The following is a 26,597-nucleotide window of genomic DNA, read 5'->3' on the forward strand; positions in this document are numbered from 1 at the left end:
CACAGCTGACACAGAACTGCCAGGGAACAGCGCCGCCCAGGCCGGGGGAGAGTCCCGTGGAACAACCCGGCACGCAGCAGAGACACTGAGTGTCTTACTGTTCAGGGCGAACTCCAGACTTGCGTGGATAAAGCATAAAAACAATGCTCAAAATGATCAAGTTGATCAACAAATACAATAACTGCCTACCAAAACAATATGTTTTTTAAAGGAAGACAACTAGATCTAGACACTGAAGCTAGTAACATTCATAATGGCCAGCAGCCAACTGACAAGCTACGAATCAAGCAGAAAAATATGACTTGTAACCAAAAGAAAAATAAGTCAATAGAAACAGACTCAGAACAGATAGAGATGATATAATTAGCAGAAAAGGACTTTAAAGCATTTACTAGAAAGGTTACTATCAAGGAAAAAGAAAAACATGAATAATATAAGGAGATAAATGGAAGATATATCTGGAGAGAGAGAGAGAGAGGGAGGGAGGGAGGGAAGCTTCTAGAGCAGAAAAATATAATGTCTGAAACAACAAATTCACTGGATGGGCTTAACAGCAGACTAGAGATTACAGAAGAAAAGATCAGCTACACAGCAACAGAAAACTATCCAAACTGAAGCAAAGTTTAAAATAGTTTAGGAAAAAAACAAAAAAAACAGAGCCGCAATGACCTGTGTGGCAACTTCAACTGATACAACCCACATACACGTAACTGGAGTCCCAGGAGTGAGAGGGGAAAAAATATACTCAGAGAAATAATGGCTACAATTCTCTGAATCTGATGAAAACAATAAATCGACAGACTCAAGAGGTTCAAGCAGATAAGCACAAAGTAAGCCGCACCAAGGCATATCCTAACCAAATTGCTGAAAATAAAAGATAAAAATAAATAAACCTTAAAAGCAGCCAGAGAAGAAAAAGACACTGCATGCCGGGGAACAAAGATGAGCAGCACCACTGCCTTCTCCTCAGAAACAATGCAAACCAGAAAACACTAACGTTAGTGCTAAAAGGGGGAAGAAGTGGTCAGCCTAGAATTCTGTATCAGGTGAAAAGACGTTTTCAGACAAGCAAGGCTGAGAGAATTTGTTGCCAGAGGACCTGCTCTACAAAAAATGTTAAATGAAGTTTTTCGGGCACAAGGAAAATAATACCAGATGGAAACTGAGTTCTACACAAAGGAATAGTGTGTGGAAATGGTAAATATGTGGGTTTTTTAAAAAAGGCTTTGATTTAGCCCCAGATATAATCTCCTCTCTAGTAAGTTTCTTGTAAAAAGCACACACAAACATCGTTTCTCCAGTTTGAACACGGGCCTTAGCTGTGCCACGGCTACTGGCCTACTCAGTGCTGTTTCTCCTTTGCTGGCCATGCCAGCCACTCACAGCCTACTCCGCACGGTGCACTGAGGATGCAAAGACAAGTAAGACGTGGTGTCTGCTGTCAAGGAACTTAGAGCCTGGAGGGAAGAACATTCAAGAATGAGGTTCACTTAGCTCTGCGACTATGGGCAGCTTACTTAACCTCTCTGTCCTTTAGTTCCCTCAACTATAAAATGGGGATAATGACATTACTATCTCATAGGGTTGCTGTGGAGATTAAATGCTTTAACATCTATAAACTGGTAGACCAGTGCCTGATGTATAATTAACACCTAACAAACATTAGCCATTGCTGCTGCTGTTACCATGTTGCCCAGGAGGTTGTAGGAGCACAGAGAAAGATCAACCAATGAACTTGTATGTGTACATGGGTAACCAAGAATACGGACGATAGGGTGGTGAAGGCCTGGGGCGGGGGCGGGGGCAGGCTGAGAGAGGTCAATGGGGGAAGAAGGGGACATAGGTAATACTGTCAACAATAAAGATTCTACAAGAAAGAACGTTTACAACTCAGTAATGAAAAGACAAGTAACTCTTTTTTAAATGAAAAAGAGGGAATGGATGGGAAGGGAAGGCATGGCAGAGGAGGTGATGCTTCAGCTGATTTTTGAAGGACGAGGAGGGCTGGTAGATAAAGAAGGGGTGAGCCCTAGCTGGTTTGGCTCAGTGGATAGAGCGTCAGCCTGTGGACTGAAGGGTCCTGGGTTCAAGTCTGGCCAAGGGCACATGCCTGGGTTGCGGGCTGGATCCCCAGCGGGGAGCATGCAGGAGGCAACCGATCAATGATTCTCTCTCATCATTGATGTTTCTATCTCTCTCTCCCTCTCCTTTCCTCTCTGGAATCAATAAAAAATATATATTAAAAAAAACAGAAGAGGGTGAGGTCCTCCGGGCAGAGGCAGTAGCACTTAGAGCAGCCGTTTGAAATGAATAAAACTAAAAAAAAAAAAAAAAAAAAAAAGACCGTACCCTTTTATGTAATGATGTTTACTTTGAATTTATATTAGTTCACACAAACACTCCACCCATGCTTTTGTTCCGGCCCTCCAGTCCAGTTTAAGAACCCATTGTGGCCGAGTCAAAAAGTTTACCCACCCCTGACTTAGAGCAATGGGTGCCTGAGCTGCAGTGCAGGACATGCCTCGGGGCTCTGGGACATCTCCGAAGCCCTTCAGACTTCCTCCAAGAACGTCTTACCTCCTCCGTCATCTGATCCATCCAGGCTCCTCGGTCTGAGGCGATGACTGCGCCCAAAAAGGAAGGAAAGTAGAAAATGAGTTTCAGGCACAGAAAGAAACCACCCCAATTTGTACTGTATCCATTCTTACTCCTAGATGAAAAGGTCTCTGGATCCACTCTCCTCCAACTTGCTCAAACCTAACTGGGCACCTGGGTCTGCCATGTATGGCTGCCCAAGCTGGTACTGCATCATTGCATGGGGTAGCGTCACACAGACTATGATATGAATGCTCTCCTGCCTCTGAGGTGGGAAATTTGTTGGCCTTGACTTTACACTCCATCTTCACCAGGACACTTTTAAAAAATGTAAGTCTTAAGAGAAGGTGTGGCTTATAAGCTGGCACTGCCTCTGCCCATCTGTATCAATACAGCAGAACCCATGGGTCAGTACTCTGATACCTAGACATGTAATTCTGAAAACCACAGGGTGGGAGGTGTGACAGGCTACCAATGCCAAAGCCCAGGCCTTCAGTGGAAGACGCTGCATTAATTAAACCCTCAACTCAGGAAGCATATCTCCAGCCCAGACCACAGTCAGATTCACACTGCCTATTTTTTGAATGCTGCTCAACAAAGACTGCACTGTTGACAAAGATCCCCATAGGATGCCATAAGAAGAGTGCAAACATACTCTTCCACTTCTTCAAAAGCCTTCCTTCCCGACCTGGAAAAAAGAAAGAGAAGGGTTATGAGAACCCGCTAGTCTCATGCATTGGCAGGGTATGTTGGACACGGGGTTTAAAAAGTGGGTGCAAATGGGCATATATCCCAGCTGCTTTATTTGTCTGGATTCCTCGTCACAGACCAAGGCTCATACTCAGCATGAGGGCACTATAGACCCTCTTGTAACCTTACTTCAGCATGTCTCCAAACTAAATGACTGAGTTTAAATGTAGGCTGAGCGAGCTCAAAAGTCAAATGAATGTAGATGATATGACGTCCTCCTTTCTTTCAACAAGTACTGACCAATTCATTGAGCACTTTTCAGGACTGAGGCCTTGGGTCCCAGTTGGAGCTGTTGTGTTAACATGTGCAGCTTCCCACGAGCGGAAAGGGATGAGCTAGCCATGCAGGGAGGCTGCAGGCTCAGGGCCCGTCTTTCTGTATCCGCCACGTGAAGGACCAGAAGCCCCGTGAGTGAGGCCGGCGAGTGGCGCCCTCAGATATTCCGTGGGAGCAGGAAGCCTGTCACACTTGTCTAAGGCCCTGGTTCTCAAACTTGACTTGCATGAGAACCACCCGGAAGCTTGACAGACATGCCGACGGCTGGACGTGCTGGGCCGGGAAGCAGAGATGTCTGGATCAGCTCGTCTGGCAGGTAGGCAGCCCAGGAATATGCATCTTAAACAAATTTCCAGAACTCTAACCCAAGTAGGATACTACTGACACGCTGAGAAACACCAATCTTAGGTCTTCGGAATGAGACTGGCAAATGTTGACTATTGTTAAAGTCGGGTGATGGGTAAATGTGGTGATTACTTTTCTGTATGCCTGAACATCACAATGATGGAGTTTTCATTTTTTATGACTTTAAAAATATATATATATATTTTATTGATTTTTTACAGAGAGGAAGGGAGAGGGATAGAGAGTTAGAAACATCGATGAGAGAGAAACATCGATCAGCTGCCTCCTGCACACCCCCCACTGGGGATGTGCTCACAACCAAGGTACATGCCTTTGACCGGAATCGAACCCGAGACCCTTGAGTCTGCAGGCCGATGCTCTATCCACTGAGACAAACCGGCCAGGGCTATGACTTCTTTTAAGTTAGAAATCATCGCCATGATGGCAGGGGCAAAGGGCAGTGGCAATGACATAATGGCCAGGAGGCAAGATGCATGAGATGGCCCTCGGCAGCGCTGGCCCACAAAGCCTCACCAGTAAGAGCTATGTTGGAACCAAACAGCAATTCCTGCAAAATGCAAATCATTTCCCCCAACAGTATAATCATAAATTAAGCCCAAGTTTAAATAGATCCGTTTCCATGAAATTTAGACCATACCAACTGCACTGTGAAGGGAGACGGAAGGAAGGGAATGAATTCTGGCTGAAGTCAGGGAAGGAGAAGAGGATAGGTAGGTCAGGTTGGATGAACAGATGAAATAACTCTGAAGGGATCTCCCAGACTATGTTTTTTTACTCTTAAACTCTATGTTTTTTGAGGAACCAGGGGCAGGAGGACGAGTGGGACAGAAAGGGCAGTAAGAGGCCCAAGGTAGACTGCAAAGGGATGTCCAGGGCAGCGCCACCATGGAGCTGCTGGTGATGGAGGCTTCCAATGCTGTTCTAAGTAAAAAGAATCCTAACGTAGAGCCCGAGGCAGCCGCCAAAGCTGCCTCTAAGTGGAGGAGAGAAGGCTCTGCTCCCAACTCACTACCTCTAATTGTCACGGTGAAGCTGAACTCGATAAACCCACTGTCCAAATGGCTTGATATGCTACCAGCAGAAGGGCTTGAATGAAAACAGGATCAGAGAATAAGGAGACTAAAAAGGCCAGGTAGCCTAGGCCAGCAATGCCTTTGTTTGTACATAAGAGACATGTCCACCTCTGGTTACCCTTAGGAATTATGACTGCATTGGTCCTTCCTAAGCAATGGGAGGTGGCAAAAGTAGCAGCGATTTTGTCTGAAGGAGACAATAATGATAACGATAATCTTTGGGGGAAGGCTGATTAACTGCCATTTAGCCACTCAACACCCAAAATGGGGATGAATTTCATATGTGGCTTAATTGCTGCTGAGTCCACATCTTGCTCTCTCTCACTCTAGGGCAGCCGTGGGCAAACTACGGCCCGCAGGCTGGATCCGGCCCGTTTGAAATGAATAAAACTATTGAAAAAAAAGACCGTACCCTTTTATGTAATGATGTTTACTTTGAATTTATATTAGTTCACACAAACACTCCATCCCTGCTTTTGTTCCGGCCCTCCGGTCCAGTTTAAGAAACCATTGTGGCCCTCGAGTCAAAAAGTTTGCCCACCCCTGCTCTAGGGGAAGCCAAGAATCCTTTGGCATCTCATTTCACCCCATGGGATGGAGCAAGATCAAAATGGAGCCCCCAAGGATGGTCAGCTGGGATGCCCTCAGGTGGTGTTTTCTCGTGTCCCCTGCACCCTCCTCCGTCCCCCCTAACTACAGGTTCAGTGTGAATCTTCTGCTCTGCTATGATGGAAATGGTACAGAACACTCTGCCTTTGATGAAGTTGGCTACTTCCAGGCCTTATCTAGCTTGCAGATAAGTTTGGTCTGGACCACGTTGCTCTTTATTTTTGTTTTGTTTTATTATGTTTTAACATGAATTTCTTGTCCAAATTGGGAGATTTTGTACAAAAATCCGAATTTCTAAATTCTTCAAATACAAAGCCTCGCAACACTGGACCTACATTCCAGTGTTTTCCACAGGAACCTACATCCAAGTGTGGCTGCCCCTGAGCTCCCAGCACTCCCTAACCCGGGGTTCAGTACTGGTTCTTCATCATCCAATCTGCACTGCTAGGGCTCTTACAGAATGAAGAGGCCAGTGAAGTATGCAGCTATGCAGCTATCAAACACGGGAAAGCAAAGGAAGACTAAGTGGGAAGCATATTTTAGGAGACTTGGCAGAGAGTAAATGTCTTCACAGAAGTATGAATATACAAATAACTGGTATATGTACCTCAGTAATATAACTTAGGTGCTTTTCTGAAATAAATCCACACTTCAGAGATTTGTTTTACCTACCTGATCCCCAAAGGCACAGAGTCCAGTGCTAGGACACAGAATCTAGCACAATGATTTTCAAATTACAGGTCATGGCCTGTTAGTGACTCATGAAATCAAGTTAGTAAATCACCACTGGTCTCTTTTTAATAGCAGAGAGGATAAAAGAAAGTGAACTGCTCACAATAAGGATAGGTATTACATAAAATTTTTTTTCAATTTTATATACTCACATACCCAGTCATGATGGAGAGTGTATTTTTAAATGGTGGTGACAGGTTAAACGAAATGAAAACAGAGTTGGTCTACCACCGCCGACCAGAGGATTTGGGGCTGAAGTCCTGCCTCCCACAGACTGTGGAGGCTGAGGGAGAGAATTGTAGGTCCTGGGTCCTCTCTTCCTTACAGGCATACTTCTGAGGAAACTGTGACCCGGTCCAGCCCTATGGAGGGGACATGCCTCTTTCCCCAGAAGTGGCTGCGAGAGGGTTTGGGAGCATGACAATTACAATGATACAGTGAGACTGTCTTACACAGAGAGAGCACTTCGCAATACTCTACAAAGACTCGCTCAGCTGAGCGCTGGAAACGAGGTAGAGCAGGTTTCAGCAGCACCGTTACTGACGCTGGGCCCTGTGTTGTGCACTTCACCCAAAACACAGCGCCAGTGAGTGAGGCGGCTGAGACCAGAATCCCTGTCTCCCGATGTCCACCCTAGCTTCCAAACACACTGCCTGAGCCTTCTCAACAGCAGACACGGCTGATTTTCAGATGCCCCACAGGGCACCCCGACAGCTGTTTGGATTTACTGTGCAGACGCTCCATTCCTGACTTCCCACACTTAGAGAAATAAAAGCTGGAGAGAATCCTTTAAACCAGGAGCTCTTAACCAGGGAGGCACAAGAGAATCACACTCGGGAAGTTTCTTCAGTGTCCATGTGCTGAGCCTCACCCCAGGCCTCTGGGGGAGGAATTTCTAGAAATGGGACCCGGCCACGTATGTGAGAATCACTGCCCTAAGCCTTACTTCAGATGGCTGGCTGAACTCTCCAGTTGCTAAGCAGCAAGATGGAAACCTCCTGCCTTATCTTTCCACGTTGCCTGCTCTCTTCTAAAAAGTGTTAGTGAACTCTGCCTTGACCTCCAGGCGGAGGGGAGCAAGGAGATGGCTTCACATGCTAAAGCCCCATCCTGACTGATCCTGAGTTGGTTATCTCGAAATTCAGACAAGACTCCATCGTGTTCATAAAAGCTGGGCAGGTGCTCCCCACCCTGGTAGGTCCGGAGCAATACAGATCCGATTAGAGATGCTTGTTCAATATTCAAAATGTAAAACATAGAGGTTGCTGAACCAGCACTTTGAAAAGTTAATTAAATGCCAGGTTTCTTTTTAAGAGCTACTCCATCACTTGCTGATTGCTTTGGCCATTTTGCAGAATGAAGCCTTCACTCTGGACAATGAGAGTAAATGTTCTCCCTCACCTCCCACCTTACAGAGACAGGGCACTCTGGCTTCCTGCTTTCCAGGGATGACGCAGCGGCCTGGCCCTGGCCCTGGCCCTGGCCGGTGACTTGCAGGAGGGGAAGCGGGGCTGTCCCTCTGGCCCTTTCCCAGTCACTAAAAGCACTCAGCCTCCCGGAAGCTGCCAGCTCCCCGCACGTCAGGTTTTTGGGTGGAAGACTTCAAGGTTAAGGGTGTGGTTTCGTCATCTCCACCTCCATTTAAAGCCCAGTCCTTCAGCTCAGCACTCACCCCATCCCCTTCTGGTTTTCACCCCCACTTCTCTATGACCCACAAGAGGTCTAGCTTCCCGGCTTCACAAGGCACCTCAATACGCAAGGGAAAGACATCTCCAGGCCCCAGCCCCCACAGGCCTATTACAGGAAGGCTGATGACATGAGTAGCATTTATTAAACTTACTGGGTGCCCAGCACTGTCATTATATTTTCTTATTTATATATTACACATATTATACATGGTATTATATGTGATTTCATTATCACATTATCTTATTAAATTTACTCCATTTTACAGACAAGCAGACTGGGGCTCAGAGAAGTACAGTAACTTCAGTAAGGTCACCCAGCTAGAAAGTGGTAGGATTAGAAGACAAGCTCTGGGCTGTCTGACACAAAGCCCAGTGCTTAACCCTGCACGGGAGAGGAACATGCGGGCAGTTCTACACCAGGGGAAGCCTCATTTCACAGACTCTGCTTCGGATCTAACTGATATTTTCCATGGCGAGTATATACTCTCAACTTATAGTAGAACTGTCGCTTGGTCAGCCTTGACAATTTGGTAGTTAATACTGGTTTAATTGTTCTGCGTGATTTATTACGTATGTTTTATTTGCAGCATAACAGCTTGTGTAGTGGCAGAGAAAGAGATCCCATGTAGCTAAGTCACCTTTCCCTCCAAGCCCTCTCCTTTTCTAAGTTCTTCTGCTCAAATGCAATGCTTTCTTTTGGCATTTAGATGCCACACTAGCATGCCATGGGCATGATTTGGTCAACTGATGACAAGATTGATCGCACTGGCACATCCGGGACTGCAGTCACACAGGACCATTCCAAACCCTGGACCCTGCATTTCATTCTGGGGCTCAGGTAGAGATGTGCTGTAATGTAAAACCCCTGCCTGTCCATATCAGACAGAGGCCTCAGCGCTGCTTACACTGGATACATGCTGAAGGGTGAAAGGCAGCCCTAATGTAGACATCATCTCCGTTAAAATGTTTCTCTCGAGTTTAATGGAATACTTCAGAGATCTAAATGGAGATGAAGTACCACGGCTCAGAGAACAGCCAGGATGCTATCTTTATGCAGCATGACAATGTTCAGTGGTTAATTGGACGCCGTTAACCTATTTTAGCAGGGGACATAACTGGGATAAATGGGGGGAAGTGTCCTTGAAGTCTCTTAATATCCACATCACATATTGGACCCTAGACTCGCCTCCCTGCTGCACAACAGAACAGGCTTTAAATAGACCAAAGTGCCGGGCATCTAGAGCGCTGGCTGGCCCAGTGGAAGACCCTGCCCTGGCCCAGCCCGCATGGGCCTCGGCCTCCGGCCCCAGGAGGCTGTGAAGGGTCCGTACAAATGGTTGCTATTACAACGAGCTGCCCCGAGAGAGAAGCTACAGCCACAGGAAGGAGCTCACAGGACTCCCATGACAAAAAGAAGAAACTCTGTAGCCAGAGGCCAAATTCGTAAAGACACACATGGCAAGGGGGAGAACAGGACTAAGATACCAGTTGGACTGGAGCCAAGAGCATCACTCCTCTAGAAGAAAAGGAACCAAAATGCCATTTCCTTCCAAGGTTTTCTACCCTCATAATTTTAAAATGTCCAATAACAATCTCACAAGGGCCTCCAAACCTCATTGAGGGAAATTTAACCAAGGCATGAGCAAGAGAAGGTGATCTGTCCCAGATCGTGTAACACACCATTAGCACACCCCAAACCAAGGCCCTACTTCATAAATTGTGTGGCTCATCAAACGAACCCTCACAGTGAAACCCCAAATCTGAGCAAAGGGAAACTTTGCCATCGTAATCTTGGGCCATTGTGTCCATTCGGCATGAGGCAGTGGACTGGTTAATTGCAGTCCTTCTGTTCTAGGGTGTCCCCATACATGTAATACTGATTTAAAACCAGATATTTCTCACGGACTGAAGTTTTCCTTGGCCAACAGATTTCTCCCAAATGAGACTCTCCTGAAAGCTGAAGTCCCTTCTCTTTCTCCCCCTGGTTCCTAGTTCTTGCCATTCATGTGTTCAGTGTCCAGCATGTGTTTTGTATTGTATTTTCTCCCTTCTTTTAAAGACAAGAAACAATTCCCCAGCACCCAAATTTTGGCACTTTAGGATTTCAGGTCACATTAGATCATATTTGGTTACTGCCGGCAAGGTGTCAAGTCAACAGGGTATTTTGTGGAAAGATGAAAACCAATGTCCATGTCCTGTCTGTAGACTGCCAAGCCCTATCAGGTTGAAGGTGTAGTGAATTATAAGACAATTCCTGGGTGAAGTTTGCCCCCTGCTGGTCAGATTCAAAATAACAACTTTGTTCTGAATCAACCTTACAGGAGATTTATCAGGAGGAAAAAAACATGCAATACATAGAAACAGTTTTAGTAGCTGAAAACAGCTATAGGGACATAAAATGTATGTACATGCCTGCTATCAAGAAACTTAAAAAGTAGAAGAGTTTAGAACTCTAGACCTTAGATACCTCAAATGAACATTATCTTATTCAGAAACCTTTAATTGTCTACGAGGCACAGAGGGGAGGTGTGGGGACTGGGGGATCTTTCGCTCAGTTTTACAATCTGGCTAAAGCCTCACACACTGCAGTGATGGACAGGTCCTACCACACCCACCCCGTGCATCTTCTAGATGAGGAAATGGAGACCAGGAGCTGTTAAAACAACCTGACTAAAGCCCCAAACCTAGCTGGACACAGAGCTGGAACAGAAACCAAGGTCCACACTTTCTCCTCTACTGCTGGTCCCATTACGCCCCAAACTTAACAGGGCAAGCGAGGCAGGTGCAAGCAAAATGTCATGGAAGCACTGAAAAGAAGCACCATGCCAACTGTGGGAGCCTGGGGAGGCTTCTTAGAAGACTTGCCAAATGAAAGATGAGAAGGCTTGCAATAGGCAGAAGGCTGCAGGAGGGCTTGTCCAGCTGGAGGAAACAACCCGAGTCAAGGCAGGAAGCACGAAAGAGTCAGTTGTGTTCTGAAAACAGCTGAAATACAGAGGAAAAGCTGCTAGGAGATGCCAGTAGGACAGTGTTTCCTTAACATCTATCACTTTCAAATGCTACCTTCACTAATTTTGCTACAGCGGTGTACTTTCTGCATCTACTTTCTATTTTCTTTGATTCCTTAATTTTACTTTAATACATTTATTTAAAGAAAACTTAACATCCTCAGCCATATGAAAGGTAACTGTAAAAAATAATACAGTTTTCCCGGCCGGTGTAGCACAGTGGCTGACCGCTGACCTATGAACCAGGAGTTCCAGGTTTGATTACCAGTGAGGGCATATGCTCGGGTTGTGGGCTGGATCCCCAGTGTGGGGCGTGCAGAAGGCAGTCAGCCAATCAATGAGTCTCTGTCATCATTAATGTTTCTATCTCTTTCTCCCTCTCCCTGCCTTTCTGAAGTCAATGAAAATGGTTTTTAAAAATCTATACAGTTTTTAAAAAACACAAAATTAATTTAACTATAGCTAGATATTACTATTTGCCAAAAGTCTGAGCCTATGGCTTCTTCTTTCACTGTTAAAAAGGTAGATTAGCAAGGTTAGAGAGTGTGACAGCAATCCTAGCTGCAAGCTGAGACTTTTTCATTGACATGATGAGAGGGACTAGAAGCGAATAGAGAACAGCCTTACGACTCAAAGCCAGTCTCTGGGAAATGCAGCTGTAAGGATAGAGAGTGAAACAGCACAGGATGTGCTGACTGAAAGTCACGGGTCCACAAGTCAGGGAGCAAACTTTTATCAGTGTTTCTGGAAACCTTTATGTCAGTCCACTTTTAATTGCTGAACAGACTGCATCTTCTACTTCTCTTAAAAAGAATTTTCTGCTCTGAATGGAGAAACCTGTGATTTCCTTCCAGTCACTTACCCATTGTTTTCTCTGCCCTTTTTCCATCCCCCAAAATGATGGTCCCCTCAGAAGCCCATGAGTACGTTGAGATTCAACCATGTGAGCAGGTGCTCAAAGAGGAGGAGGTGCCTCCTGCCAGTAGAGGTGACCCCTTCCCAGCTGCAGGGCTGTGTGTGGCAGCCTCCTGGAAGGCTCAGGACCCACCCTGGTGAATCCCAAGTGTAGGTGAACCTACGACACACTGGCACAGCCACCGGTAACCAGCTGTGGTGAGGGTAACATAGGTCAAAAAGTAAAGTCACTAGCACACTCGCTAGACCAGGAAAAAACCTAGGCTGTGTGAGGGCGCTCAATTTCATGCGCACTTACACCTACGTATGCCTAGGCTGCTGCTTCTAAACTGAAACTGCTTCTAGTTACTCCTCAATAAAGGACTAAAAAGAAAAGGGAAGAGTAGGTATGATGTTCACAGATGCATTTTATTTTTGAGAAGCTGAATCCATCAAAGGGACAACAAGGAGATCATTTATGTCAGGAGAATTTTAACCGATGGCTGCCATCTCTAGCCATTCCCTCCTGGCTTTTAGCTGCTCATGCTGCAAAGCTGCGAGTCCCCCTTAGCAGGGAGCTGGCTCAGGGGAACGCAACTTTTTTCCTTGAAAGTTATTTTGTTCAATAAGATTGCTTCATATGATCAACATCTCATTTCTGAGAAGGTCCCAGAGGATAGCAGTAAAGATAATTTTATTCTAACAGACTCGCTACTGCACAAATAGTACAGTCTGTGGCCTTTTCATGAACTTGAGATAAATGTGTGCAGCTTTCAAGGTTTGAGGATGGGCATGGCTGCATGAGAGGCACATTCTATTACACTAATTAGCTGCCTGACCTTGGGCAGTGGGCAAGGTGACATTTAAGGGCTTTTTAAAGATTCTATAACTGAGTCACTTAACCCCCCACCTGCAGCCCTTATTTTCCCTATCTCTAAACTAAAGGGGCCACACTCCGTGATTTCTCAGGTGCTTCCCCCCGCTGTGAATGACACAGACCCTGCCTCTCCAGATCCTGACCCCCACCCCATCTGTTCCTCATAAATATCACTATCCATCCTGAAAACCCCCAAGAAGCCCTTTCCACAAAATGCACCACGGAGCTGCCACACCAGCCCTAGACTGCGGGACCCTGGGCCTCGTTTCCTGAGACAAACCTCCTTCTGCTTAAGCCTCTGTTGATGAGGTTCTCTGTTGCTTGCGGATAAATGCAACCTCAAATAATACAGCACATCTAGTGGTAAATGAGAGGTCATTCTAGTCCAGAAGGAATGCATATGCTCTGAAGAAAACCAATCTCATCTATATATATAAAAGCCTAAGCAGCAGTTCAACTGGTTGCTATGATGTGAACTGACCACCAGGGGGCAGATGCTCAATGCAGGAGCTGCCCCCTGGTGGTCAGTGCGCTCCCAAAGTGGGAGCGCCACTCAGCTGACCAATGGGCGCCAGATGCCGGGCTCATGGCTGGCGAGTGCAGCTGCGGTGGCACGAGCCTCTCCTGTGGACACTCCCCCTGCGCACCCCTCCCCCATGTGGACTTGGACCAGGATCAGGACCAGCATCGAGACTGACTGGGTGCGAGCCCACAGCAGCTTCTTAGTCATGGGTGCACCAGTATCACCCTAGGACGGGAGCATGGAGACCGCAGTGGAGCACACCTGCAGCTTTGCACACTACTACATCCCTCGGAGGATGTCGGACTGCCATTTTCAGCCCGATCCCCAAAGGCCACGCTGAAGGACCCCACCGGTGCATGATTTGGTGCACCGGGCCTCTAGTATAATCACAATTAGTTAACCTTAGAGATGAGCAGGCCTTCTCCACTCTGTCCAGTCTAAAAGAATGCTCCATCATAAAGAACAAAGATGAGACAATCCTTACAAAGAGGACACTACACTCGGAGAAAGGGATGTCTTTTTACATTAGCGAATACCCCCAGATCGTAATTATGCCACATTAAGCCGGTGTTCAGATGAAATGTGATAGTGTGTCCCTTGCATCCTTGGTCATACACTTGTCAACATTCCAGGGGCTCCCTGTTCCCTAAAAAAGTACATGCCTAAAGTTCAAGGCTCTGCACATGGGCCCCTCTGGCCTATCTCCTTCCTTCTCTAGCTAATCCCTGGGCTTCAGTCTCCCACTCTGCTCATTCCAAACACACTGGCACATCCAAGCCCCCATACATCAGCCCCTGAACCCGGAAGGCCTGTCCTGGCCTCCGTGTTTGTCAGCTGCTTCAAGGCAATGATTTGTAGACTAAACTGACTTGTTTCAATCAGCCGTCTAGAAAGCATATTTTAGAAGTTCAAACATACTTTCTGAATTGCAGAGGGCCTTTGAGACCACTTAGTTTTAATGCTGAAGAGACAGAGCCGAAGAGGGCAGAGCTGGTGGCACAAGGTTACACTGGATGTCTCCTGTTCCTTTTCCCGAGCTCAATGCTCGGTGCAAAGAAATCCTGTGTACACCAGGGCTCATATATTTGGGACTTCCTGGGATCGTAATATCCTAGGGCTGAAAAGGGAACTTTGAGATTATCTACTCCAACCCCCTCAGGGAACCTTAGCCCAAAAAGCCCACAGGACTTGCCCCAGATCACATGGCCAGTGAGTGGCAAAAGAGAACACAGGCAGGTGTCCAGACTCCTAATACATACATGGGGAAGGGTGGCCCCAAAAAAGGCAGTGACCAGAGTGAGCTCAGGAAATGACCTCCAAGGCAGAAGCCTGACCGTATTTAATGTCCGCGGGGATCACCTTGCTCTGAGCTGAGCGCCCCTGGATTCCTCTGCCCTCAGCCTAGCAAAGGAGTCACAGGTCTAAAACCAGAGGCGGGGCTGCTAGTGCACCAGTAACCAGAACCGCTGCCTAGCTGCTGCCTGGGAATGGATCCAGTTCTTGGAGGGCACTGCAGGGTTAGAAGGAATGATCATTTCCAATGCCTAATTGAACTTAATGACTAGCCTAATTAGGCCTTTTAATGGCAGGACTGGGTTGGCATGGCCTTGGCTCAGGCCCCTAAGTACAGGCTGCATTCTTTGCACTCACCTTCTTCTCAGGGTCAGGCAACTGGCTGAGCACCGCTCTGCAGACAGGCAGGCCAGAGGAGGTTAAGCAGGGGGTGGGTCATACATTCACTCCCTGTTATTCTTCCCACAGGACAAGAAATTAGAGGTGTGGTGATATAGCCCTCAGGGCTCTACCCAGTGCAGAGGCACTAGCATTAAACCAGGGGCCAAGGGCACAAAGATGGAAGGTGTTGAGGCACAGAGAACAAGAGCATGACCCCACAGTCAGACTCACCTAGATTCAAATCCTGCTGCCTCCTTACTAGCTGTGTGACTTTGAGCAAGTTACTTAACCTTCCTGAACTTCCATGTCATCATCTGAAAGCAGGGATAATAGAACCTACACCTCCTGGGGTTGTTTTGGAAACAAAGTAAGACAACTACGCTTAGCAAAGTGCCCCGCACAAAAGCCCAATAAATGCCGTGTGTGTGTGTGTGTGTGTGTGTGTGTGTGTTCCTATCCATACAAGAGGGCTAGGCGAGACGTGTGGGCTGTCCACATTCAAGTTCTGCAGCAGAGCCCCAGAAGGCAGAATCTGGATCAGAGGACGAAGCTGCAAACTTCCTAAAGATGAGCCATTTTTAGAAATCAGGGGGGTTGATAATGGTATAAAAATTAGAAATACCTAAATGCCCACCAACAGGGGAACAGCACATCCATGCGATGGGATCACTATGCAGCAGTTAGAAAATGAGGTAAATCTACCTGTGCTAAAGACCTCCAAGATGGACTATTACATGAAAAGTTACAAAATTAAGGAGAAAACAAAATCTGATCCCATTTATATAAAAAAGTGTGTGTGTGTGTGTGTGTGTGTGTGTGTGTGTGTGTGTGTATGGTGTAAAAATCTATGTACATTAGATTTTTAATGTACATTAAAAAACTGTACAGCTATTGTTGCTGAGATACCAACAAAATAAACTGTATATCTATTGGTGAGATACCAGTAGTTCCTTCTAAAGAGATGACTAGGCTTGGAGAAGATGGTAGTTTCAGGCAATTTTAGCCTTGTGCCTTGTTTGAATTTTATATCATTAATGTGTTCTTGGTTTGCTTGTACAACTAAAAAAGACTTTATTTAAAAATATGCTTCCACCGAGTTCCCCACAATGGAGGAATTCAAGCAGAATGTGACAGGAGATGGGATGAAACTGGCTCTAAGCTTCCAGTTTCAAGGCTTCTGCACTGTGTGATAATAGACAAGGGAATATTCCATAGGACGCTGTGCTTTTTGGCTGTTGTTACTTTAAGGAATACTTCCGTGCGCCTGTCATTTCTTTCCTGACCCTCAGAGACTCTCCTACTTTACGATCCTACCCGTGGCTCCAGGAAATGACCAGCTCTAGTCACAGGAGAATTTGCATTTCTGCAAAACTAGAAACTATAAAGGGCCAAAAGTCAAAGCCTTCCCAGGCATGCTAAGAGCCCACTCTAGAATCACTCCTGGTTTTCAATTTCAAGCTAACTTGTTAACTTGTTAAGAAAAGCTGAAGGCTGAAAGGAAGCTGGGAGCAGGCTCTGGGGGAGGTGAGGATCAGGGCCCGAGCTCTGCAGTCTCTGGCAGGCCTCCCGCAGCCTCCCTAAAGGCAAACGGGAAGCAGTACTACTGACTTAGGCCTTAGAAGCACAGCGGTTGTACGTGTGGGCCTTGGCTGTCCTCTCCTGGTGCACAGAAGCGTCCCAGGTCACTGCATGTGCTCCTCCCTCCGCCCTGGCATCAGGCACTCACCTCCGCTCCAGGGAGGGAACTGGACAGAGCCACTTGTCAGGAAGACTGCTCCCCTTTTCAGAGTGGGAAGTGAAGTATCCAAATGCTGCTACTCCACCTGGGGCTTACAGAACAGACTGCTATCATCTTCAATTGGGAGGCACTTGACAGAATTGCAAGATTCCAATTATTTCATATTTAGTCATTTGCATAAGTAAATTGGTTTTGTGACACTAGACAAGCCACCCAGGGCCCTACACTGCAATGGATATAACACAGAACATCTCTGCTTGCTCTGAACCAAAAATCACTGTCAAGGCAAGTGGAAGTACATGAAAATGCCCCCCACCAAATCCTCAATGAGAAAAAAGTGGGTACATTCTGTCCTCTAGCCTATGGGATCTATATGTACCATATCTAAAGCCTTTATGGTACTTTCCAGAGGGTCATGTTATGGCAATTACATGAATAAACACTGGAAGTCTGCTTTCTCAGCCTGGGAAAAGATCACGACTATTGTCTGCTCATGATTACTTTTACTGAGATAGGAACTTTGGAGCATTATGCAGCCCTTAAAAATGCGGCAGTTACACTCTAGACTGAAATTCAGAAAGGGTGACTTTCAGTCTGTATGTCATGGCTGTGCATCTTCGGGGCTGAACAGGAAAGGACAGCTCAGCTAAGTCCCACCATTACCCAGCCCTTCTCTTCATTCCTCCCCATCTGACAGCTACCAACACAACACGAGTTTCTGAAGACAGGAAAGGCATAGGACAGAATGAGCTTGACATATCCCACTCTTTCCCCTACTTCAGTGAGGATATGTATTTTTCACCAGTTATTTCAACATAAATAGTCTAGGTGTCATTTATTTCATTTTCAGATCCTACTGAAGGTATAGTATAATTTATAGCAATAAACAATGCAATTAAATTCGAATTTTCTTAAAAAAACAACCATGTGAGTTCTCTAAGTTCATTAAATTTAAAAACTTAAGATCTTCCTCCACCATTTTTTAAAATTTGTTTGTTTTTGTTAATCCTTGCCCGAGGATATTTTCCCATTGGTTTTTAGGGAGAGTGGAAGAGAGGGAAGGACAGAGAGAGACATCCGTGTGAAAGAAACACATCGATTGGTTGCCTCCTGCATGAGCCCCAATCAGGGCCCAGGCTGAGGAGGAGCCTGCAACCAAAGTATATGCTCGTGACTGGAATCAAACTCAAGACTCTTTGGTCTGCAGGCCAACGCTCTATCCACTGAGCCAAACCGGCCAGGGCTTCCTCCACCATTTTTCTGTCCAGGCAATGAACATGACCTGAGAGTAAAGCAAGAATTACTTTAGGGGAGTCTACTAGTACACAGAGAAACAAATGCAGGTGCACATTGAGAAGACAGGTGCTGCTCAGCTCCGAAGCGCCTTTCCTGAATATGCTGTGTCCAGGCACCACGTGGAGGAAAAGCACACGTGCAGGCAGAAGCAATGATGATGAAGCTGAGACAGAGGTCCAAGCAGGGAGTTCTCATGGGCATCTCCAAACCCTACAGAAACAGGGACATGGGCCTGAGCCCTGGGCAGAGCTATTTCAAATGGTGCACCATTATCTACCTAACACTTTTCCCTTCCCAACCGTCTCACATGCAACCACCTCACTTGATTTCACCCAGTACTGGACACTCATCTCTGATGCATGAGCAACCTCGCGGAGAACTAAATAACTGTTCACCCAGGATGTCCAAAACCCATGGTCATGCCATACCAGTTCTGAGCTCTTCGTGGCTGAGGGCAGCATGTGGAAAATAAATTCTCAATACTTCTAAATAAAATTGTGTTTACTGATGAAAATCTGAAGGTGAAGGATTAAGTTCTCCTGCTTCACTGGGATTCAGGGATACCTGGTCCCTTTTTAATTACTGAAGCTCCCCTAACTCATCCTTGGCCTCATAAATGTTATCATTTTGTTTTTCACACCCATATGTACACCTTCTTAAGATTAAATAACTATATACCCTTATATGTAAGTAACCCAGAACTTCCCCATCTTTTTCAAGACTTGGAGCACCAAAAAGTGACACCTGAATGGAAAACTGGGGTGGACCAATGAGACTGCTCATCGTTACAGGGACAAGCCTGGGGCCTTGGCAGATGTAGGCCTGGGCCAGCAGGTCCAAGGGCAGACCACCCACATCTTGGCACACTTGCACCTACAGATGGGAGGTTCCAGCTGAACTACCCTTTGTGACACCTTCCTAAGAAACTGACTTCTATGGGGATGGACATCCTGTAACAGAGCTGAGTTAAGGGGACAAAACATGCATTTGCATCTGTGCTTACAAATCTAAGAGCCCAGCAGTTCTGTGAGTTTTTGCCTTTCACACTTTTGAAACTTAGTAAGAATTAACTTCTCGCTGCTAACAAGAAGGTAAAGAGACTCCGGTATGGCAGTGACACAGAGGGAGAGGACAGAAGCCCTTTAGTATTCTTGGAACACCGAGGCCATTAAAAAAAAAAAAAAAAAAGCAAGAGGGAGAGGAGGAGGAGGGAAGGGGCAACCTCAGGACCAGCACACGGCTGTTCTACCACCATCTTGATGTCCTTGAGGCGTGCAGATGGTGTGGAAGTAGCTGGCACCAGAACAGCCCATGAGAAGGAACGAGCGGCCAATGGAGATTTATGTGAGGAGAGTGAGATGGACAAGGTAAAATTGTCAGGAGGAGTTGTTAGAAAGTAAAATATATTGTGACAATTCCACTCCTGCCGTTCATCAATAAACTGACAGATCATTTAGTGTCAATTAGGAGTGATAGATGGACAAGTCCCCATGATCCTGGGCCAAAATTAATGGCTGGGAGGGAGAGGGTGATTGAAAATGACGGCTGACATTGAGAGCAAAGTCCTGAAAGTCCCTGAGGGGGCATTACTTGCCTCATTCCCTTGCAGATCAATGCAGGGACAAACCCAAAAACAGACACTTTGAGACAAAACTTAATCAGACTACCTTTCCTTCCTCTCTTTACCAAGTCTGGTTGCCTCTCTTTTAGCTCCTTTCCCCATGGCCAAGTCAGTGCCCCACTTTAGGCAACTTCAGAGCCAACGAAAGCCTGGCTCCAAGATGGAATCTTTGGCACAGCAATGACTTTGGTGACAGGAGAAGGGACAGGTTGTGATCCCAGGTCCCAGGCAGTTCTTGAATACAGCCTATTCCTGTGGCTCAGGGGTGAGCATTTGAGTTCTAGCACCCAACATCTCTAGTCCATGCTCTGTTCCCTATCTTGGGTGGTGTTATGCAAACAAACCAAAGGTATCAGCAGTAAAAAAGAAGAAAATCCTAATCCTAACTTTTTGCGAGACATGATGGACCTGGAGAGTATTATGCTAAGTTCAATAAGCCAGTCAGAGAAAGACAAATACCACATGATTTCACTCATATGTGGAATCTAATGAACAACATAAACTAACAAACAAAATAGAAACAGACTCATAGATACAGAGAATAGACTGACAGCTGTCAGAAGGAAGGGATTTTGGGGGGCTGAGTGAAAAAGGTGAAGGAATTAAGAAAAACACACCTCACAGCCAAGACAACATTATAATGATTACCAGAAGGAAAGAGGGGTAGGGGAGGTAGGAGAAGGAAAAAAGGGGGGTAATTGGTAATGGAAGGAGACTTGACTTGGGGTGGTGAACACACAATATACAGATGATGTGTTATACAATTGTACACCTGAAACCTATATAATTTTATTAACCAATGTCACCCCAATAAATTAAAATCAATCAATCCATCAAACAAACAAACAAAGACAAAGGATGTCTTTGGGCCTTGATAATAATGGCACTGTGTGAGGCACCTTTACAGATCTGTCAGATCTGTAAAGAGCCCTTCGAGTTCCTACTGCAGCTTCACTTTCCTCCTACCTCCCTCGCAAAAGGATGCCTGCCGTACAGAACGGAACCCACCCAACAGGAGTTTGTGTGGTGCACATATAGTGTGGAATGAGTATCTGTGCTCCCCCTAATCCCGAATGTGGTGGTGTCTGGGTTAGGTGAGGTCAGGAGGGTGGAGACCCCTGATGGGACTAGTACTCTTATACAATAAGACATACAAGATCTCTCTCCCTGTGTGTGCACACACCAAAGAAGGCTATGTGAGGACAAGCCAGGGAGAGGGCCCTCGTCAAGTGCCTGACCACGCTAGCACCCTCATCTCGGACTACCAGCCTTCAGAACTGTGAGAAATAGATGTTTGCTGTTTAACTGCCCAGTCTATGGCATTCTGTGATAGAAGCCCAAACTATCATCCCAAACTATCACCAGTGCGAGCATAGGTGCCTCACACAGTGCCATTATTATCAAGAATTTAAGCTAAGTACACTACTTTTCAGTGTGAATCCTCTGCTCTAATCAGACTGACAATGAGGTTACTGCCCTGCAACACTTATGTCCATACCAATCCTTGAACCAAATGCCCTCCTCATGATCCTCTTGGCCATCAGATTCACCCAGCTTGACGTCCATCACCTCTGCACGGGACTCCCTGACCACTGTGATTACTTTCCTTTGAGGCCACATGACCAGTGTCAGCCATTCCATTCAGTTCTCACTTACCATGTGCTCCTTCTGCCTTCCTGGTTTTTGTGAATGAAAACGCCTGGTCTCCCTAACTGGAATCCAGGCTCTTGCAGGGCAGGAAGCACATTTACTCTCTGGACTCCCTGGAGCACCCTGCAAATAGCAGGAGCTCATGTTTCCCAGCCTTCACAGAGCAGGTTCTCAATGGAGCCCAACCATCGCCTCTCTTACCGAGTTGGCTCCCTTTCCTTTTTCTCTCTCTAATCTGTTCTACTTGCCTCCAGATGCCAGCTCTCCTTTGCTCCAACAAGTTCAACAGTCAAGTTGCCTTCCTACTTTGAAAAAGAAAAGAAAAAGGCCAATTCAAAATGAAATTCCCTACTCCTCTCCAGCTTTCTTGATAATCCAGCCTTTCCAAGCTTTCTCCTGTCCTAGATGAAAAATTCTCCCACCTCCTCCTGTCCAAGATTAATTACTCTCTCTTGAAGGTCTTAACCTTATTCCTCCTTTAGGATCCTACTCCTTCAAATCTGCCCTATTTCCTCTGACTCACTCTTTCCCCAGATATTACACACCGATTCACAACACAGACTTCCCCTTTCAAATACTCTTTCCTTTGCTTCTCAGAGCAGTAGCCTATATTACTAACCCCACTTCCTCACGTCCCACTTCCCTTCCCTCACTGTAATCTGCCTTCTGCCCCAAAGCAAATCACTGTAACCACTTCCTCAAATGCCCCTAGTAGCCTCCAAACAGCCAAATCCAAGGTTCCATCCTTCTTTTCCCATTTGTGTAACAGATGACTCAAATTGCACCTCCTTTTTGCACTCTCTTCTAGACTCCCAAACTATGGAAACAACATATAGGACCACCACCAGCCCCAAGTCAGGTCTCTCCTCCTGCATTCTCTATCAGTTGACGCCACTACCTAACCCAGGCGTGGAGAACATCTGGCCCTTGTGCTGTACAAGGCCTAAGAATCATTTGGTCTAGCCCTGCCAAGACATTAGGGTGAGTTAATTAACTGTTTAACCATATATAGCAGGCTAATTCTTAAGTTCATAATTTTGTATGGACTTCGAATTATGTTATAAAAATCCAAATGGCCCTTGGCAGAAAAAAGGCTCCCATCCCTGAAACCAGTCCTCAAAGACAGGCACCTCGCAGTGACCTTCAACTCCTCCCTCTGCCCTGCACTCAACCAATGACACTTCTATTATCTCTACCTCTAAAATGTCTCCAAATCTCCTCACCTGTCCATGCTCACACCACCACCATGCAGTGTTACCTTCCTGCATACAGAGTGTTACCTTCCCAAGAGGTCTGCCAGCCTTCTGGAACTCTACTTGCCACTGAAAGCCAAATGATCAATCAGAAATACTGATCTGATCATTCATTTGCTCAATGAATAGTCATTGAGTGCTTATTATGGACTGGCACTATTTGAAGTATTGGAATAAGACATCTCTGAGTATATCTTTCTATACCATTTGATACAATAAAAAGTACCAAATACTTTTTCTTGCCCAAAAGCATTAACTTGCCCTTGCCGGTTTTGCTCAGTGGATAGAGCATCAGTCTGCGGACTGAAGGGTCCTGGGTCCAATTCCAACCAAGGGCACATGCCGGGGTTGCAGGCTCGATCCCCAGTAGGGGGCGTGCAGGAGGCAGCCAATCAATGATTCTCTCTCATCATTGATGTTTCTATCTCTCTCTCCCTCTCCCTTCCTCTCTGAAATCAATAAAAATACATTTAGAGAGAGAAAAAGCATTAACTTGGATCTTATCATGAGGAATCAACCAGAGAAATGTGAATGTGAAATATTCTATAAGAAAGCTGGCCTCACCAAAACCGGTTTGGCTCAGTGGATAGAGCGTCGGCCTGTGGACTGAAAGGTCCCAGGTTCGATTCTAGTCAAGGGCATGTACCTGGGTTGCAGGCACATCCCCAGTAGGGGATGTGCAGGAGGCAGTTGATCGATGTTTCTCTCTCATCGATGTTTCTAACTATCTATCTCTCTCCCTTCCTCTCTGTAAAAAATCAATAAAATATATTTTTAAAAAAAAAGAAAGCTGGCCTGAATTCTTTAAAAAAAAAATGTTTTGGGTGAAGGTGGCAGGGGAAGGGGAAGTGGGGAGGCTGGAGTTATTTTAGATCAAGAGACTAAAAGAGAGAATTATCAAACACAATGTGTGACCCGTGATTGCATCCTGGAGCTACAAGACCTTTTTGGGACAACTGGGAAAGTTTAAACTAGATATTAAATAATTATGAAATTTCTTAGTGTGATAATGACACTGATATTTGGAGGATGTCCTTCATCTTTAGTGATGCATGCTGAAGTCTCTAGGGGCAAAATGTCATGACGACTGCACTGCTACTTGTTTTCAAAATGATTCAGGGGGCAAAAGTGAGAGAGAGAGAGAGAGAGAGAGAGAGAGAGAGAGAGAGAGAGAGAGAGAGAGAGATTAGAGGTGGGAAGAGGAAGGTGTAAAGAATTGGGGAAAAAAATTTGATAGTGCTGTTTTGAAGGTAATAACTGCTAAAGAAAATTCTGACCAAGAGTAATGTATATCCTTTGAGAGGAAAAAAAAAAATCTCTTCCTGAGTATATCTTGTTAAAATGGATAGTTGGCCAGCCCACTGGTGTGCTAAACACTTTTTTGGTTTCCCTTTCATCTAAAACTTAGTGCAAAGTATTAAAGACCAAAATGATTTGTAATCTAGCAGTTACTAACAGGCAACTTGATTCTGTTTAGAAAATTACACTAAGAACAACACTGAATGCTACAATATGGGTCAACTTTGAAAACATGATGCCAAGTGAAAGAAGCCGGTCACAAAAGACCACATAATATATGATTCCATTTATATGACATGTCCAGAACAGGCAAGTCATAACGACAGAGAGCAGATTAGTGGTTGTCTAGGGCTAGGGAGGTTGGGGGACATGGAAAGTGACCGCTAATGTGTATGAGTTTCTTTGGGGGGGTAATAAAAATGTGATGACAGTACAATCCTGCGACCACACTAAGAATGACTGAATTGTACATCTGAAATGGGTGGACTGTAAGGTACATGAATGCATCTCAATAAAGCTGTTATAAAAAAAGAAAAGAACATCATAGGAGCAAAATGCCCAAACCCGCCCTGCACACCCTCACCTCCCGCGAGCTGCTGGCACTCACTTGTTAGCCTTCATGGAGTCATCGGCCCAGCCTCCTTGCCGGCGGCGGGGTGGCTTGGGAGGGGGATCCTACAAGGAAAGAGAAGCCAAAATAACAGTCACTCGACATGTTCATTCAAGCAAGCAATGGCTGAGGGTAAGGTCGCCTAACCCAACACTCAATCTATCAAAACCTTTCAAATAAAAATACAGTAACCTTTCAATTCACTACAAAGATCTGGGTGCTTTCATACCCTTCTGGTGGGTATAAATTGGCAAGATCTGGAGGATAATCTGGCAATGTCTACTGAAAGCCTTAAAAATAAATGCTCATGCTGTTTGAGCTAGCAATTCTAATCCAAGGAATTTATCCCAAAGAAATAATCAGAGAGAAACACAATGTCATTTTTGAATAGTGAATACATAATTGGAAACAACTGAAATAGACAGCAATAGGAATTAAGTAAATCACAAAATACACATGTGAAAATACTGTGCAATAATTAAAAAACTATGTTAAAAAAGAATACTTAATGATATTAAAAGGTTCATAATACATTAACTTTCAAAAACATGTAAAACAGTAGGCATATGCTTCTGATTTTGTGAAAAGATTGTTAATACCTAATATCTAATGTCAATTAGTTCTAAGTACATGGGTGAAAGGGGACTTAGTGACTGAATTATGGGAAATTTTTATTTTCCTTCTTTGTACTATTGGGCATCTTCCAAATTTTTAAATAATCAACTTATACTACTTTTATAAAGTAATAAAATAAATATGTGAGAGAGGCTTATTCTTGCCCAGCATATCTCAACTAAAAATCCCAAAGGACCATCAAGCAATCCACTCAATCACTCAAGTGGGATAAAACAGCAAAGAACAGTTCCTATTTTGAGTTAGCCAGCATTTACCTAGATATTTTTTTAATACCTTCTCTCCCCTCCCCCCAAGAACTTCACATAATCATACCTGTTGTTCTCAGTCCAAGGAGACACTTAGGTAAATGGACTCACACAGGGTTGGGAAACATTTTCTATGAAGGGGTAGGGGTAAATATTTTGATTTTGGGGGCCCTCCAGTTTCTGTTGCAACTTTTCTACTCTGATACTGCAAGGCAATAAACAACCACAGGTAATAAGTAAGCAAGTGGGTGTAACTGTGTTCCAATAAAACTTTACAAAAATAAGCTGCGGGTCAAATTGGGCAGGAAGGATGTGGTCTCCTAACGCCTGGACCGAAATGTGTCACTACCCGTCCTTTAAATCTGTTGCTTAAGGGCTAACATAACTTTTTAAGAAAACACTCCCTCAATATGCCAGAATACCTTTCTACTAGCCTGACCCAACTGGAACCAATGGAATTCTCTGTCCCAGGAATCTGGAATTGAGGCTCAGAGGTTAGGCTGTTCAGACCGCGCTAAGACTGGAACTACAAGGACCAGCTGGAATCAGAATCACCCAAACCATGCCAGCCGAAGTCGTGTATAAGCAGAGACCAAGAACCTTGTCTTGTTGAGCTCTTACCATTGGTAAGGCACTGTGTTGGGGACACTTAAATGTTAAGGAGAACTGAGCTGAACCGCAGCAAGATGTTTTTACGCCAATTTGCCTTTAAACCATCTATGTGCTTTTGCAAATAACACCTATATTTCATCACCCAAGATTAGAATCATTTTGTGATAATGTGAATTCTTGAGTCTAAAGGTCTCAAACTTGTAGCCACATGTTTTGTTTGGTCACACAGTGGCTTTGTTTTAAAATTTAAAAAGTTGGGGCAGAGGAAAGGACCCTTTTAAATCTGGCCTTAGCTGTCACTTTGACTAATGATGGATATCATATAGTTAATAAAATTTCCTAAAGTTTAAAAAACCAAAATGATCGCTTTATCCTTTTTAACCACAAACCCAAGGAAGCCATGGCTATTGGGAGGATGAGTGAAATCCTTCCCACCTAGAGGTAACAATACAAAGACACATTTTCTCTTATTATTTCCACTGCAAAATGGTACCAGAATCTAAATTAGGGCAGCAGCTTCAAAATGTGGGTGAAAGGGGGCGCTATAATACACTAACAGAAAGTAACCTCAC

The 26,597-nt window shown here is 45.2% G+C and overlaps 1 protein-coding gene across 1 annotated transcript in view; it reads right to left on the reverse strand.

The window, feature by feature from the left end:
• IFT43 (intraflagellar transport 43) overlaps positions 1 to 26,597 on the reverse strand; it is a 73,266-nt gene that overhangs the window by 22,290 nt on the left and 24,379 nt on the right. The window contains exons 3-5 of the mRNA XM_059689697.1: positions 24,530 to 24,597; positions 3,251 to 3,283; positions 2,578 to 2,624 (exon numbers count right to left, since the gene is read on the reverse strand). Of these exons, the coding sequence (XP_059545680.1) occupies positions 2,578 to 2,624; positions 3,251 to 3,283; positions 24,530 to 24,597 (148 nt within the window). The remainder of the gene's footprint in view (positions 1 to 2,577; positions 2,625 to 3,250; positions 3,284 to 24,529; positions 24,598 to 26,597) is intronic.

The sequence above is a fragment of the Myotis daubentonii genome, chromosome 1 (assembly GCF_963259705.1).
Source record: "Myotis daubentonii chromosome 1, mMyoDau2.1, whole genome shotgun sequence".
In the NCBI taxonomy this organism is placed as follows: Eukaryota; Metazoa; Chordata; class Mammalia; order Chiroptera; family Vespertilionidae; genus Myotis; species Myotis daubentonii.